This window comes from Oryx dammah, unplaced genomic scaffold, assembly GCF_014754425.2.
Source record: "Oryx dammah isolate SB20612 unplaced genomic scaffold, SCBI_Odam_1.1 HiC_scaffold_1, whole genome shotgun sequence".
Lineage (NCBI taxonomy): Eukaryota > Metazoa > Chordata > Mammalia > Artiodactyla > Bovidae > Oryx > Oryx dammah.
Window position 1 is genome coordinate 100214900 of NW_024070185.1, and position 15458 is coordinate 100230357.

Here is a 15458-nt window from a genome sequence, read left to right on the forward strand (position 1 = left end):
ATCTAAGTTGGTCATAACTTTCCTTCCAAGGAGCAAGCATCTTTTAATTTCATGGCTGCAATCAGCATCTGCAGTGACCTTGGAGCCCCCCAGAAATAAAGTCGGCCACTGTTTCTATTGTTTCCCCATCTATTTGCCATGAAGTGATGGGACCAGATGCCATGATCTTCGTTTTCTGAATGTTGAGCTTTAAGCCAACTTTTTCACTCTCCTCTTTCACTTTCATCAAGAGGCTCTTTAGTTCTTCTTCGCTTTCTGCCATAAGGGTGGTGTCATCTGCATATCTGAGGTAATTGATATTTCTCCCGGCAATCTTGATTCGAGCTTGTGCTTCTTCCAGCCCAGCATTTCTCATGATGTACTCTGCATAGAAGTTAAATAAGCAGGGTGACAATATACAGCCTTGACGTACTCCTTTTCCTATTTGGACCAGTCTGTTACTCCATATCCAGTTCTAACTGTTGCTTCCTGACCTGCATATAGGTTTCTCAAGAGGCAGGTCAGGTGGTCTGGTATTCTAATCTCTTTCATAATTTTCCATAGTTTATTGCCCAGCCAGATCTCAACTGGTTTCTCTTCCCCTTTTAGAGTACCTTGTGGAGCTGAGAGAATACGGGCCCGTGTACTCCACGTGGAGCGCCTTAGAGGCGGAGCTAGCCGAGCCCCTGGAGGGTGTGTCAGCCTGCATCGGCAACTGCTCTACAGCCTTGGAGGAACTGACCGATGACATGACAGAGGACTTTCTGCCTGTGCTCAGGGAATATATTTTATACTCTGACTCCATGAAGGTAAGCTGGCTCGCTCATTGTGCACCTAGGTACTTTCTTTGTTGTCATTAATCAAAAACTAATTGGTTATTGCCTATTTGCTTGTGGTATTGGGCTTCCCTGGTGGCTCAGCTGGTAAAGAATCTGCCTGCAATGTAGTAGACCTGGCTTCAATCCCTGGGTTGGAAAGATCCCCAGGAGAAGGGAACAGCTATCCACTCCAGTATTCTGGCCTGGAGAATTCCATGGACTGTATAGTCCTTGGAGTCGCAAAGAGTCGGACACGACTGAGTGACCTTCACTTCACTTCACTTAGGTTTCCTTCTTCCTAGATGGGCAGGGTCAGACATGTGGACTGACCTCTTTCTTGAACATGTAAAAAGAACACATGGTGAATCCAAGCGTGTGAATTAAATGAAAAAAAAAAAGAAGAAAGTTTGGAAGAGATTCTTACTAGAATCTTAGAGGGGGAGCTAGCTAGAGTTCTCTGAGTGTTTGAGATGTAACATCTGATTAAGAACAGTATGTTGTGAGAAGAGAGCAATTGAATAATAATTAGAGCTCTTTGAAGTTAAAGTGTGGTTGCTAAAATAAAATTGAAGAGCACAGTTGGAAAATGAGGCTGAGGAAATCTTGGGAAGGATTGTAAAACGAACTTAAAAATGTAGCTGGAAAGTAGAACAAAAATGCAAAAATACTGAAAATGTGAAAGAAGGATAAAAGACGTAGAGGATTCATCTCAAAGGTTCAGCGTCTGACTAATAAGAGTTATGATTGAAAGGACAGAGAAAACTGAGAAAAGGAAATTATGAAAGAAGCAATACAAGAAAGTTTCCCTAAACCAAAGGGCGTAAGTCTTTAGATTAAAAGGACAGGTTGATTACCCAGCAAAAGGACTGGACAGAAAACCAACCCAAAGCATATCATTGTAAAATTTTAGGGCAGAAGTGATAAGATTCAGGTACAGGATCAAATGCTTTAATGTCCGCATTAGAAACTGCCCCAGCCTGCACTTAGACCGGTTGGAGAGTATAGCTGCGGGGGCTCCTGTGATGGCGGCCAAGGTTTGTCTCGGCTAGCTGGCTCATTTTTATAGATGAAGAAGCAGAGGCTCACAGGTAGATCTTTTCTCTGCTCCATGGTCCCAGTTCTAATGAGCAGCCACCTTATAGTCGTGCCTTTACGGTTGGCGAGAGAAACTGGGTCAGTTCCTGCTTGTCAAGACTGAGGCGGACCTTGTCTGTCTTTAAGTGTCGTCGTGGCACGGCACGTTCTGTTCCCTTCAGAGGCAGAGAGAAAGCACAGGAAACGGCCCTAGGAGCCCACGTGGAACTGGTGGGTCATGGTCAGTGGACAGTGAAGACAGCTCGTGCTGGATTGGTGACTGAGGATGTGTGCTTCCAAGAACACTGTGGAGTGACAGAGCTCGAGAGAGAAGGGTCCAAAGTTAGCCTCAGGCCCAGGACTCAAACACGCTATAGACATCTGCAGGTGAGCCCCTTATATGGGCTCACATTCTATACACAGCGTGTATATAAAATATGGTTATGATAGTGATGGGCTGGGAGAGAGAGCAGCTTTAGCAAAGTCCTAGCAGTGCTTTTTGAGCACTGGTGTCAATATGACCAGGCCAGGAGTTGAAGCTTTATTTAAGAAAGTTAGGGAAGGGCCCTATACTTCATATCTCACACTGCCTTATTCGTGGAAGGTAGTCAGTGATATTTAACTGAGGCTGGCAGTGTGGTGCGTTTAGAATGTTTACAGATATATAACTATTGTATGACACCTATCTTGTTATTTTTAATAACTTGTAGTAGGTTTATCTATACGTAGCAAGTCAAAGAGCATGCTTATCTCAGAAGTACTGGTGATGACTAGTGAGATGAGAGTCAGGGAGAGAGTGATAAGGTAAAGGCCAATGCGAGTGGAGCCAGTTGAGCAAGGGAATGGGTGGCAGGTGGGGAAGTCAGATAAGTAAAGGATAAGATATGAGGAGATATATGGTAGTATCTTAAAGGTCACAGTTGGTAAGTCTGGATTTTGTTCTTAGGAATAAAAGAGAAGCCATTTGGTTTCATGCAGGGAAATGACAGGCTATGGTTTGTACTTTAGGAAGACAGCTGGTGCTATAAGAATGAAGAATGGATTGTGGAGAGAAAGGGTCGGGGAGAGGGAGAGAGAGATAAAGGTCCGGAGGCCATCAGGAAAGTGTTGCAGGGAGCCGAGTAGCAGATAACTGAGTGTAGAGCTTGGGGAAGTGAGCAAACTTGGGGTATATTTTGTGTGCAGGACCAGCTAGACTTGCTGCTATGTTAATGTGAAGTGAGACATGAGGGAATTTGAGGATGACTCCTGGGTTTTGGGCTTCAGCAACTGCGTTGATAAAGGTCCTGTTTAGTGAGGTGCAGAAGTTTGGAGAAGAATAGCTGGGAATCAAGCTGTTTTGACCATACTGAGTTTAAAAAAAGTGCCTATTAGACATTAAGGTAGAGCTGTCATGGCAGCTGGTTATGAGTTCAGAAGGAATAGAAATTTGGGAGTCGTTTGTTTATAGATGGCATTTAAATCTGTGAGAGTTGGGGCAATCATCTGGTGAGAAGAGACTGAGGCAAATAGTCCGGGACTCTTCCTGTATCTTCCAGTATTTAGCAGTCTAACACCTAATTAGGGGGATGGACAAGTAGGAGAAAGGAGCCTGAGAAGGAGGGGTCAGTGTACTAGGAGAAAGAGTAGAGGAGCACCTTAGTGAAGCCGAGAGAAACAACCGTTAGAGCATGATAAGCAGTGACCATCAGACTTAATGATGCAGAAGTCGCTGCTGATCGTGATTCGAGGTGTAAGATGTAGCTACGAAGTTTGGGTTGGAAGACCCAAAAATTGTTTTAAAAATTCTGATTATTTCATTGCCATATGATCTCTTGACTTTATTTTTAATTTTTCTTTACAAAATTTTTTAGAGTATAGTTGATTTTACAATGCTGTGTTTGTTTCAGGTGTACAACAAAGTGATTCAGTTATACATATATTCACTCTGTTTCAGACCTTTTCCCCATAGAAGTTATTACAGAACACTGAGTAGAGTTCCCTGTGCTATACAGTAGGTCCTTCTTGGTCATCTGTTTTATACATAGCAGTGTATGCATGCTAATCCCAAGCTCCTGATCACCATGTTTCCCTTTTGTTAACCATGTTTGTTTTTGATATATATGTCTGTTTATGTTTTATAAGTTCATGTGTGTCATTTTTTAAAAATTGGATTCTACATGTGAGTGGTATAATATTATATTTATCTTTCTCTGTCTGACTTAAACTTCACTTACTATGATAAAGTCCAGGTCCAGTCTGATTTCTTTGGCCTATGCGCCTACTCCCCCAGAGACCACGAGGTGGAGCTAATGAGTCAAGTGACTAGTCTATGCTTTTAGGTTGCCCACTTAGCTGCTGCTAAGTCACTTCAGTCGTGTCCGACTCTGTGCGACCCCAGAGACGGCAGCCCACCAGGCTCCCTGGTCCCCGGGATTCTCCAGGCAAGAACACTGGAGTGGGTTGCCATTTTCTTCTCCAATGCATGAAAGTGAAAAGTGAAAGGGAAGTCACTCAGTCGTGTCTGACCCTTAGCATGGACTGCAGCCTACCAGGCTCCTCCATCCATGGGATTTTTCCAGGCAAGAGTACTGGAGTGGGGTGGGTGCCTTTCAAAACTTAAAAAAGAGATTTTCTAGAAGGCTGATTTGAGGGGAAGAAAGTCCTCCTTCCTAAACAAAAGTGACTATAGGCTTGAGGGCCTGATTTCTTGAAAATGTGAAGAATTAGGGATGTATCAATGTACATAATGATCTCAAATATTTTTAAATTTAGAAAAATATAAAAATCAAAACTCTGAGATTCCCAGTTAGTGCTGACTGGATACATATTGAAACTTCCTCTTTTCATACAATCAGAATGACTCCGGAATGATTTCTCTGTTTTTTTTAGGGCTTAAGTCTGGGGTGGGGGGAGGGGGTTGGAGGCGGTGGGCGGGAAGAGCAGCAGGAAGGGAAACAGAAGCAGTACAATTAGGAACCAAAAGTGAGTTGAGAGATGGTAGAGACTCAGGTGACTCAAGGCTGCTTAAGCTGACTGTGGGGAAAACTGAGAAGCCACCTAGTTTACACTGCAGACTTCTTCAGAAAGGTGAAGAAAGGCGAAGTCCCAGCTACCTCTGGGACTGCGGGAAAGAGGGAGCTGAAGACAAGGGTTGAGCAGGAGTCTGTTTAAGAAGCAGTTAGAGCGTCCGGTTCTGTCCTCCTTCCAAACACCGGGGCACTGTCCCTTCTCCACTCGGGCAGAACTGGAGGTGTATTCCCTGCTGCACACGCTTGATCGCTCAGTTGTGTCCGACTCTGCGACTCCGTGGACTGTAGCCCGCCAGGCTCCTCTGTCCATGGGCTTCTCCAGGCAAGAATACTGAAGTGTGTAGCCATTTTTCTCCTCCGGGGGATCTTCCCAACCCAGGGATCGAACCCACGTTTCCTGTATCTTCTGCATTGCAGGTGGATTTTCTAGCCATTGGGGAAGTCCCCATAGAGGGTCTCTGCTCCAAGAGACTCTAGGCACCGTTGAGGGTGGGGACTGAAATCCTAACATCAAGAGCAAAAGGTTACTAAATGTTGAAACTCTTGGTTGTCTTCCTCTGCTTGGGCTCTCAGCCTTATACCTTTTCCTGGAAGAGTTGGAGGGCCTTTTAGAAAAATCTAAACAGGCTGGGAGAAGAGACTAGAATATACTGATATTTAGTGGGAGGGAGGAATCCTCAGTGAAAGGACCCAGCAGAGTCCCTGTAGAGAACAGTCAGGAAGCTCTCAATATCAGAGAAGTTTCAACCAGTTTTCAGTGTTTCCATCTTGGGAGACTGTGCAGAAAAGGCTCACCAAATATTTAAGGGAAGCTTCTAATGTGACTACAAGTAAATACAAAGAAGGGAAAACATGAAACATTGTTGCGAGAGAAGAACTTTTCCAGGAAAAAAAATTCATTGATATCTTCTGAGAGAGAAGAGATGTCACAGCTATAAAACAAGCATTTTTAAAATTCCAGAGAATAAGCAAAGAGCTCGTGGAATGATGATCAGAGTAGAAACGGAAAGAAAAGAAAACCACAAACAGGAGAGTTAGAAGAACAGTTTAAGGAAATGACTATAAAATGAAACAAAAGGACAGATGGAGGATTGGAGAGAAAAAATATACAAAAGTGAGAGGACCAGACCAGACCAGATGTCTAATATTTCAGATAGACAACATCTGGAAAACAGGAGGAGAAAACAGAGAGATGGGGGAGCATCAGAGTCATTCAAGAGAAAAGACTGGAAGTGAAGACAAAACATGTTGCAGGCTGTGCCTGAAAGATGAGGTGGTTGATGCTTAACCCCCTCCTCTACATTTTTCTTTATTTTTCAAATTATCTGTAACAAATATTGTTTAAAATGAAGGCACAATGTGTGGTTTTAGTATTAGCAACATTGTCCTAGAAAATGTAACTCACAGGATGTCTGTCATCAAAGAAGGAATGTGTGAAAAAGAGCATGTTGGAAAGGGCGACCTAAGTTTGGTCATTTAAGTCTCACATTATGTCACCAGGATCAAATTCAGACTAAATTTCTTGCCTCTAGGGAAATGCTCTCGTAGAGGGACACCCAAAGAGGCCACAGGGCTATGCTGGGTGTCAGTGTTCAAAATTGAAGTGCAGTTGACATATTAGTTTCATGGGTGCCCCATAATGATCCCGCATTTGCATACATTGTAAAGTGATCACCAAAATAAGTCTAGTTGCCTTCTGTCACCTAACAGGGTTAGTGCAGTGTTATAACCGTGTTCTCCATGACGGTACACCCTCATGACTTAGTTATTTTATGCCTGGAATTTTGTACCTCTGGATCCCCTTTAGCCATTTTGTAACCCCCCTAATGACCCTTCTTCCCTCTGACAGCCACTGATCTGTTCTCTGTGAGTCTGGACTTGGTTTGGTTTTGTGTGTTTGAGTTTTATTCTCCTTTGAGCTTCTTTGTTACGGAACACTCATCATTATACACAAACTCCCCCTGGGTCTTTTGGGCTGTCAGCCTTAGGCGTCCCAGACCATAGGCCACTCTGTACTGTCATTCTCTCCGTGTGGCTGAGCTGTTCCTACTGCTCTCATTTACTCTCTCAATCCCGTTTCACCTCTTACAAAAGGATTTGATGCTCAAAAACCTTCTGGACCCCAGGAGCCTTTGGGATAGCTGCTGACCATTTGCACTGGGGCTGTCTTTGGACTGCATTTTCCTCCGTCCCCACGTCTGTGAACCCACAGCCTCCTTAAGGGGAGGCGTTCCTGTTTCCTGGGTGTCGGGCTTTCCAGTTGATCCTGACCACCACGGCACTTTGGAAAAAATCCAGTGCAGATGTCGAGAGCCAAACCACAGGCTGTACTGGGTCGGCCAAAAAAGTTCATTCGGGTTTTCCGTAAATTTGGCTTTTCCGTAAGATGGAATGGAAAAACCTGAACAAACTTGTTGGCCTGCCTAGTATCTGTGATCTAATTTCCTGATGCTTTTGTTTAATGGCTGTTATTAGTTTGGTCTGTAAACATTTTGGATGACAGGTATTATGTTTTCATTGCTTAACTTTTTTATTACAGAAACGTTCAAACACTCGCCCACTCACGTTCCATCTTATTCTAGCTCTCCTCCCACCTGCTCCCAGCCCCCACCCCCTGGCTTATTTTAAAGCAAATCTTAGGCATTAAATCATTTCATACAAAAATACATATCTCTAAAATACATTCTTTAAAAAAAATTTTTTAATGTTGATCATTTTTAAAAGTCTTCATTGAATTTGTTACAATATCAGTTCTGTTTTATGTTTTTGGGTTTTTTGACCATGTAGCATGTGGGATCTCAGCTCCCCAGCCAGGGATCGAAACCATATACCCTCCTTTGGAAAGTGAAGCCTTAACCACTGGACCACCAAGGAAGTCCCCAAGCATTCTTTTAAAAAAGAAGAAGGACCACATTATTCAGTTCAGTTCAATCTCTCAGTCGTGTCCGACTCTTTGCGACCCTATGAACCGCAGCACGCCAGGCCTCCCTGTCCATCACCAACTCCTGGAGTTCACCCAAACTCATGTCCATTGAGTCGGTGATGCCATCCAACCATCTCATCCTCTGTTGTCCCCTTCTCCTCCTGCCCTCAATCTTTCCCAGCACCAGGGTCTTTTCAAATGAATCAGCTCTTTGCATGAGGTGGCCAAAGTATTGGAGTTTCAGCTTCAACATCAGTCCTTCCAACACCCAGGACTGATCTCCTTTAGGATGGACTGGTTGGCTCTTGAAGTCCAAGGGACTCTCAAGAGTATTCTTCAACACCACAGTTCAAAAGCACCAATTCTTCGGCACTCAGCTTTCTTTATAGTCCAACTGTCATATCCAGACATGACTACTGGAAAAACCATAGCCTTGACTAGATGGACCTTTGTTGGCAAAGTAATGTCCCTGCTTTTCAATATGCTGTCTAGGTCGGTCATAACTTTCCTTGCAAGGAGTAAGCGTCTTTTAATTTCATGGCTGCAATCACCATCTGCAGTGATTTTGGAACCCCTAAAAGTAGTCAGCCACTGTTTCCACTGTTTCCCCATCTATTTCCCATGAAGTGATGGGACCGGATGCCATGATCTTAGTTTTCTGAATGTCGAGCTTTAAGCCAACTTTTTCATTCTCCTCTTTCAGTTTCATCAAGGGGCTCTTTAATTCTTCTTCACTTTCTACCATAAGGGTGGTGTCATCTGCATATCTGAGGTTATTGATATTCTCCCGGCAGTCTTGATTCCAGCTTGTGCTTCTTCCAGCCTGGCATTTCTCATGATGTACTCTGCATATAAGTTAAATAAGCAGGGTGACAATATACAGCCTTGATGTACTCCTTTTCCTATTTGGAACCAGTCTGTTGTTCCATGTCCAGTTCTAACTGTTGCGTCTTGACCTGCATACAGATTTCTCAAGAGGCAGGCGGTCTGGTATTCCCATCTCTTTCAGAATTTTCCACAGTTTGTTGTGATCCACACAGTCAAAGGTTTTGGCATAGTCAATAAACAGAAGCAGATGTTTTTCTGGAACTCTCTTGCTTTTTCCATGATCCAGCAGATGTTGGCAATTTGACCTCTGGTTCCTCTGCCTTTTCTAAAACCAGCTTGAACATCAGGGAGTTCCTGGTTCACATATTGCTGAAGCCTGGCTTGGAGAATTTTGAGCATTACTTTACTAGCGTGTGAGATGAATGTAATTGTGCAGTAGTTTGAGCATTCTTTGGCCTTGCCTTTCTTTGGGATTGGAATGAAAACTGACCTTTTCAGTCCTGCAGCCACTGCTGAGTTTTCCAAATTTGCTGACATATTGAGTGCAGCACTTTCACAGCATCATCTTTCAGGATTTGAAAGAGCTCAACTGGAATTCCATCACCTGCAATAGCTTTGCTCGTAGTGTCACACCTAAATAGATATTTCTTTCCTTAATATTTCCTCAAATATGCAGTTAGTGTTCAATTTCCCCAGTTGTTTTAGACACTGTTTTTAGGCTTTTTCCAAAGTGGGATATAAATAAAATCCATACATTGCTTGATAAAGTATTTTAAGAATCCCTCCCCCTCTATTTATTTTTGTTTGCAATTTATTTATTAAAGTAAGGAGTCATTTTCCCCCCTTTGCATTTGAAAAGAGAGGTAGTGAAGTTTCAGGTTACTGGGACCATTTCGAAATCATGATGAAATGCTCTACATTAAAAATATATGTAGCATTGAGAAAGCTTTACTCCGTGTCTCTAATTAAAAGCTTCCTTTCATCGAGGTCCTCCCTGGCCACTCCGTGTGTGATTCGCCGTCTCCCAAACCCTCAGTGCTCCACGTCTTCCTTTCTGCTTTGTTTTTCCTCCCGAACACCTAGCGTTATCTTACAGACTCTTAGGCCGATTATATTTTATCTGTGTATTGTCTGCCTTCTCCCTAGAATGTAAGCTCCAGGAAGGCGAGGGTTCTGTGTGTTTTGCTCTCTGCCGTATCTCCAGCATGTGGGTAAATGAAGAGATGTTAAGGCAAGACAGAAATGGGGTGGGGATGGCTGTGCAGACCCAGGGCAGAGTGCAACAGGGTGGGAAGCATGTATCCCCCCATCCACTGGCATCAGAGCGCTCTGTTGATCTCTGGGAGAAGCTCAGAGGGTAAAGATCTTTTGCGCATCACTCAGTGCTGGAGAAACTGCTCTGCAGATGCTGACCCAGTATCTTGAAGGCCCTTTCACTCCGTTGTAGGCTGAGACCCCCTCAACCAGAGGCCAGCGTGGCCGGGTCTATCGGCAGAGCCTGTGCTGTTTGGGGAGGGAGTCCAGTCCCTTCAGACCACCGCCCATGGTGTGCGAAGGTGCTCCCAGCAAGGACGGTAGTCTTCAGCAGTTTATCTTGATTCGGAACAGGTTGCCCTGGCTGGCTGGCAGTCAGGCTGGGGAACCACGCGCGCTCTGGAATTCAGCAGAGAGGCCCGAGTGAGTCACCACTGTGCTCTTAGCCAGCGGTCTGGCCTCAGCCAGGCCGCTTCGGGGTGCCTCAGTGTTCTTGCCTGGAGAGCGGAGATAGCACCCTTTCACCTCCGCAGGGTTGTTCAGAGCTTTTGTGGTTGTCGTGAGTTTTTTCTGCAGTCCAATGAGGTAGGGGCGCTAGCCCAGAGCCCCGCTTCAGGAGAAGGCCGCGTTCCGGTGGCTCCGGGCTGGCAGCGGCTGAGGAGAAAGAGCCCTTACCTCTCCTCGGGGCCAGGGCAGGCCTGAGGAAGTGTGGTGGCGTCTTCGGCCCCCTCGTCTGCCTTGAGGCGGGGGAGAGGCCACGCACTGAGCTGAGTGGAGGTGACAGGGCTCCTGTCACCGTCCCTCCCTGCCTGAGGGCCTGGGCAACCTCATCAGAGAGACGAGACTTTCTCAGCAGAACTGGGGACAGGAAGCATGCCACACTGTGCTTACTGTGTTTCGAAGGCATTTTAAGAGCATTTCTAGCTTTGGCTGGGAGTTTCTTGCCACACTTACCAGGAGTGTGTCTTTGGAACAACTCATCATTTGCGGAGCCTGTTCCTAGCCTGGATACACGTGCTTTTCCCCAAACCATGTGAGGCGTCCTGTGAAGGGAGTACAAGGCAGAACCAGGTTCCTCAACAACACCCCCCACCCCTGTCCTCCTGACCCCCAGGGAACCACATTTGTGTCCCCACAGAGAGCAGCTCCTGCTGATAAGAGACCAGTAGATTGAGAATGCTTTCGGCTCTGTGAAATCTAGAAAGGAGACCTGGCTTTTTTGTTCTTTTGTGTTTACCTTATAGATTTGTTCCGTCCAGTACGACAGCCTCTTGCCATCGGTGGCTATTTCAGTTTAAACTCAAATTATGGAAAATTAAATAAAAATTTAAATCCAGTTCCTCAGCCACACCAGCCACATTTCAAGAGCTCAGTTGGCATGTGGGCCTAGCGGCTGCTATGCTGGTCCATGCAGGTCGTGGATCCTCTCCATCACGGCAGAAAGTTCTAGGCCCAGAGGATGATGAGTGTGGGGAGGAGACCTCAGAGCACCTTCGAGAAAGTTGAGAGGAAAACAATGAAAAGCGAAGCTATTACAGGTTTCATCTCATGCTCTTCTCATGGTGAAACACTTCTCCAAGTAAATACTTAGGGGAGACTGGGGGTTCCCCATGTTGATGCCTTCCATGAGAAGGGTGTCCCCAGAGCGCTATCCATGACTCAGTCACTCATCACGTTTCAGCATGTTGTACAGCTGAAGGTGTCCACTGCGGTGGCCGAGGAATGGTCCCCTCCCACCGGACCCCATGCTCTGCTGGAGAATGGAAGATTAGAAACTCAGAGATTAGAAACTTCTGAGTCAGTGGTAAAGAAAGTTCTTGTTACTCTTGGTTTGCCACTTGTGGTTCTACTAAAAGAAGAAAAAGAAACCTTTGGATGAAACATGCTTTTCTAGAAGGTTGACTGTAAGCTTCTCTGTTCTACCTGTTGGGGTCTGAGTGGCCGAGACAGAGGGAGGCGCCCAGGGCATAAGTTTAGGGACTCACACTCAGGTGCCAGCCTTGAACTTGCACAGACCCAGGACTGAGTGTCCCCTTAGAGTCTGCATCCTGGGCGCCTGGCTTGCCCCACCTCGTCCCACCCAGGCTGGCCCCTGCGCCCGTCCAGCGCTGCATCTGGCAGTCTCCCCACGTGGTCGCAGGGCTTCTGGCCTCATCCGTGGCTCTTTGAGCACGAGCAGCCTAGTTCCACCTCCACACATCTCCCATAGACAGAACCCTCAGGTCCGAGCTGTGTATCTCTGCTCTTCAAGTACCTGACCCAGAGTGGAGGACAGATACGTGGCTAATGGTGGATCGCTGAGTGGATCAGTCCACCATGGGGCAACTCGATGAATTAAGGAGACAAGAACTCTCCTGACTTAGACTTTTCCATTAACAGTTCAGACAGCATCCCACCTTGGCTCCTGCCAGGCTCCATGTCCCGGCACAGCTGAGGTCTTTGTGCACAGGGGGCTGAGGGTCCCCTCATCCACATACCTGTGTGGTGGGCACTGCTCCCCCCACCCACCCTTTCCTGCGATTCTGTGACTTTGAGCATCAGGGTGAGTTACTGTGCTGGAAAGCTCCATCTCTAAGCGCGGTTCTCCTCTCCCTCCTCCACCAGCTCTCTCCGGAGCCCATGTCAGCCATGACCAGGCAGTCCTAGGAACACAGAGCCCGTGTCAGCTGCAGCCAGACCATCCTAGGAGCTTGTGGCGGTGGCTTGGGCAGGTACGGGGTGCAGAAGCAGTGGCTGTGCTCACGCTTCCCTTTCTCCCGCCCACAGAGCGTGCTGAAGAAGAGGGACCAAGTGCAAGCCGAGTACGAAGCCAAACTGGAAGCTGTGGCTCTGAGGAAGGAAGAGCGGCCCAAGGTCAGGGGAACCCCTGGGGCGGGCGGGCTGTGCCACCCCACAGCTGTGCCAGGTGAATTCATGTCCCTTGATCGGTATGACCAAAGTGACCAGTGCCAGCTGGGTGGGGTTGATGCTGTTCTTTTCCTCTTTTTGCTCCCTTTTATGTCCGATGTACATTGGGGGGTTGAGCTTTTTCTTACTGTTTCCTGGGATTTTATTTATTTATTTATTTATTTTGAGGTTTCCAGCTCTGCGATTCAGAGGCAGTTCCCATCTATGAAATGGGACTGGGGAGAAAGGAGGACATTCTAGATCAGTGTTCTCAAAACTGTAACCCACCCAAAAGCACAGAAGCCGAGAGGTACACTGTTAAAATGCTGTGTGCCCAGCCGCCCTTTGCCTGCAGCTGCCGGTCCCGCTGACTAGCTCCAAGCCGCTCCTCTGATTTTCTGGAACACGGTGCAGCCTGCTGAGCCCACATCTCAGTCTCATTTAAAAGAATGACAAGGGATACTGTATTTAAAAATCTCACTCTTAACAATTTAGGTTCTAAATATAAGTACAGAAGTCACTTTTCCTGGCAAGGGATGGAAGGAGAGACAAGAAGTTCTGCCACTAGCCCAGCTTGGAAGCTGAAAATCCTGTGTTTAAAAGATGTCACTTAAATAGTTCTATCAGCTGTCCTACCTACTCAGCACCCAGTGCAAGCTTTCTCAGAAACTGGTCTTTTGGTAGCTGTTCAGCCCAATTTGGGATGGCGCCTTACCAAAGACAGGAACTAAAGGGTATGAGTAATAGGCCGAATTAAATGCTGACTGTGCCCTGGATCGCTGGCTGCCTGCGGGTCACACCCACCTGGGAGCAGAGGAAGCTGCTGTTTCTGGCTCCCGCGTTCCACCCAGCTAAGCTGTGGGGCTCGGGCCTCGTGCTGTGCCCTTTGTGCCGGCCTGGGTGAAATCTTGGGTGTTGAAATCTTCCTGCTGCTGTTGCCCTCACTTCCCTGGAGCATCACTTGCTCACCCATCTGACTCATTCTCTTGGCCACAAGAGTTCTTCCAAGAGGGGGAAGGGTTTCTTTCCAATCTGGAGATTCCAAACATTCCCACACCCTAAGCACAGCGTTGGGGCGGGGGGCAGGGCACAGTATCTGTCTTCCCTCTGTCTTGTGGGATTCTGAACCACTCCAAAGTGAACTTGCTTCTCATATAGCAATGGTGATATTTAACAAAGCAGGTAAGTGTAATCAACAGTGGGGTCAGCTGAAATTGTGTCTCCAGTTTGGGGTCTGGGGCAGCCACTGCTTTGGTGGACCATGGAGGGCTTGGTTGGCGGCCTGTTCAATCAACCACCGCTTGGTAGACGGAGCCCAGGATTGGAATCAGATGGCCCTAGGTTTGAATCCCCACTCTGTCCCCAGCCTCTGTGGGATTCATCCATGTGATTGCTGTGAAGATGGGAGAATCAGTCGAGTGTCTGATGCAATAACAGACGCTCTGCTGGTGGGTCCTCTATTGTCCAGACTGCTTCCCCATTGCCTCTAGCAGGAGCGCTGAATGAGAGCTTCGTTTTCTAGGTTTGTCAGCCACTTTTTTTTTTTTTAATTATTAAAAATTTTTTTTTCTGAGTGCAGTGTTGGGGGCAATGCTTCCTTGTGTCCCAAGGTGTCCCCTGTGTCCCCACGCCTCCCAGATGTCTATAGCAACAGAGAGACAGCTGCTGTGGGAAATGAGTAGCTTAAGGTTTGGCTGTGTTCTGTTTAATGTCTTATGTTTGAGCTTCACTTTCCAGAGCTGCTGTTGGTGAGAAAAGAGCCAGGCTTTCAGGAAGCGGGTCAGGGCTGATGTTCCCCCAGGACTCAACAGGCTCTACTGTTGGTAACTGTCGTGGGAACAAGACTGCTCACGGGTCCATCCCAGGGCTGCAGGCAAGGAAAGGATTCCCACCCTGAGATGGGGGGTTCTCACAGGGAGGCTGGGGTCTGGGCTGGAAAACAGAAAATCTGAGGGAGTCTGAGGGCTGACTTCCTTTTGAGTCTTGAAAGGTAGCTCTGAAGAGTGAGGCAAAGTTGATTTTATGTGAAGCCACGGAGAGGTGTTGAAAACTGACCACTTCTCTGTAACACAGGAGAAGGGGTGGGCCTCTTGGGTCTCAGTGCCCCTCACTGGGATTTCACAGGGGAGTGGATGCCTTTGGACAGAGGGCTGAGCCCTGTGACTCTGGCTGTTGGCCAGGTGGATGGGGAGCCCGGTGGCTGTGGCTTCTTGGCATGTGCTATGCTGGAGGCAGGCAGTAAAGAGGCCTCTGGAACAGAGGGAAAATGTTTGTATCGTAAAATTTAAAGATTGCTGTGGTTTTAGGTGAAGGAAAGTCCGCAGACCCTGAGGTGGTTTATTCTCAGGCAAGTGGAGCTTGGATTGTGCAGACTCGGCTTCCTTATTTTAATTTTGATTTTAATTTGGAGAAATGAAAGGCTCTGAGCAGGGAGGGAGCTGGCTGCTTTTTGCTGCCTCTGTCAGGACCACGGACTTAGGGAAATCTGAGAATTTGCCCTTCCTTAGAAGCTATCAAAGGGATGCTATCAAAGCTATTAGTGGAAACAGAGGGGGCCCAAGGAATTGCATTTAAAACTGGATGGCAAGCATGCACACTCTAATGTGGACTCCTGTGAGGGCAAACCCCGGGGGACCAGGCACATTGTATTCTGCGTTTGATTCTCAACAAATGCTTATATAGTCA

At 46.8% G+C, this 15458-nt stretch overlaps 1 protein-coding gene across 1 annotated transcript in view; it reads left to right on the forward strand.

Moving 5' to 3' along the window:
• The window catches only part of SNX30 (sorting nexin family member 30), a 108656-nt gene that overhangs the window by 78250 nt on the left and 14948 nt on the right, over positions 1-15458 (forward strand). Inside the window, exons 6-7 of the mRNA XM_040239402.1 lie at positions 589-788; positions 12654-12740. Of these exons, the coding sequence (XP_040095336.1) occupies positions 589-788; positions 12654-12740 (287 nt within the window). The remainder of the gene's footprint in view (positions 1-588; positions 789-12653; positions 12741-15458) is intronic.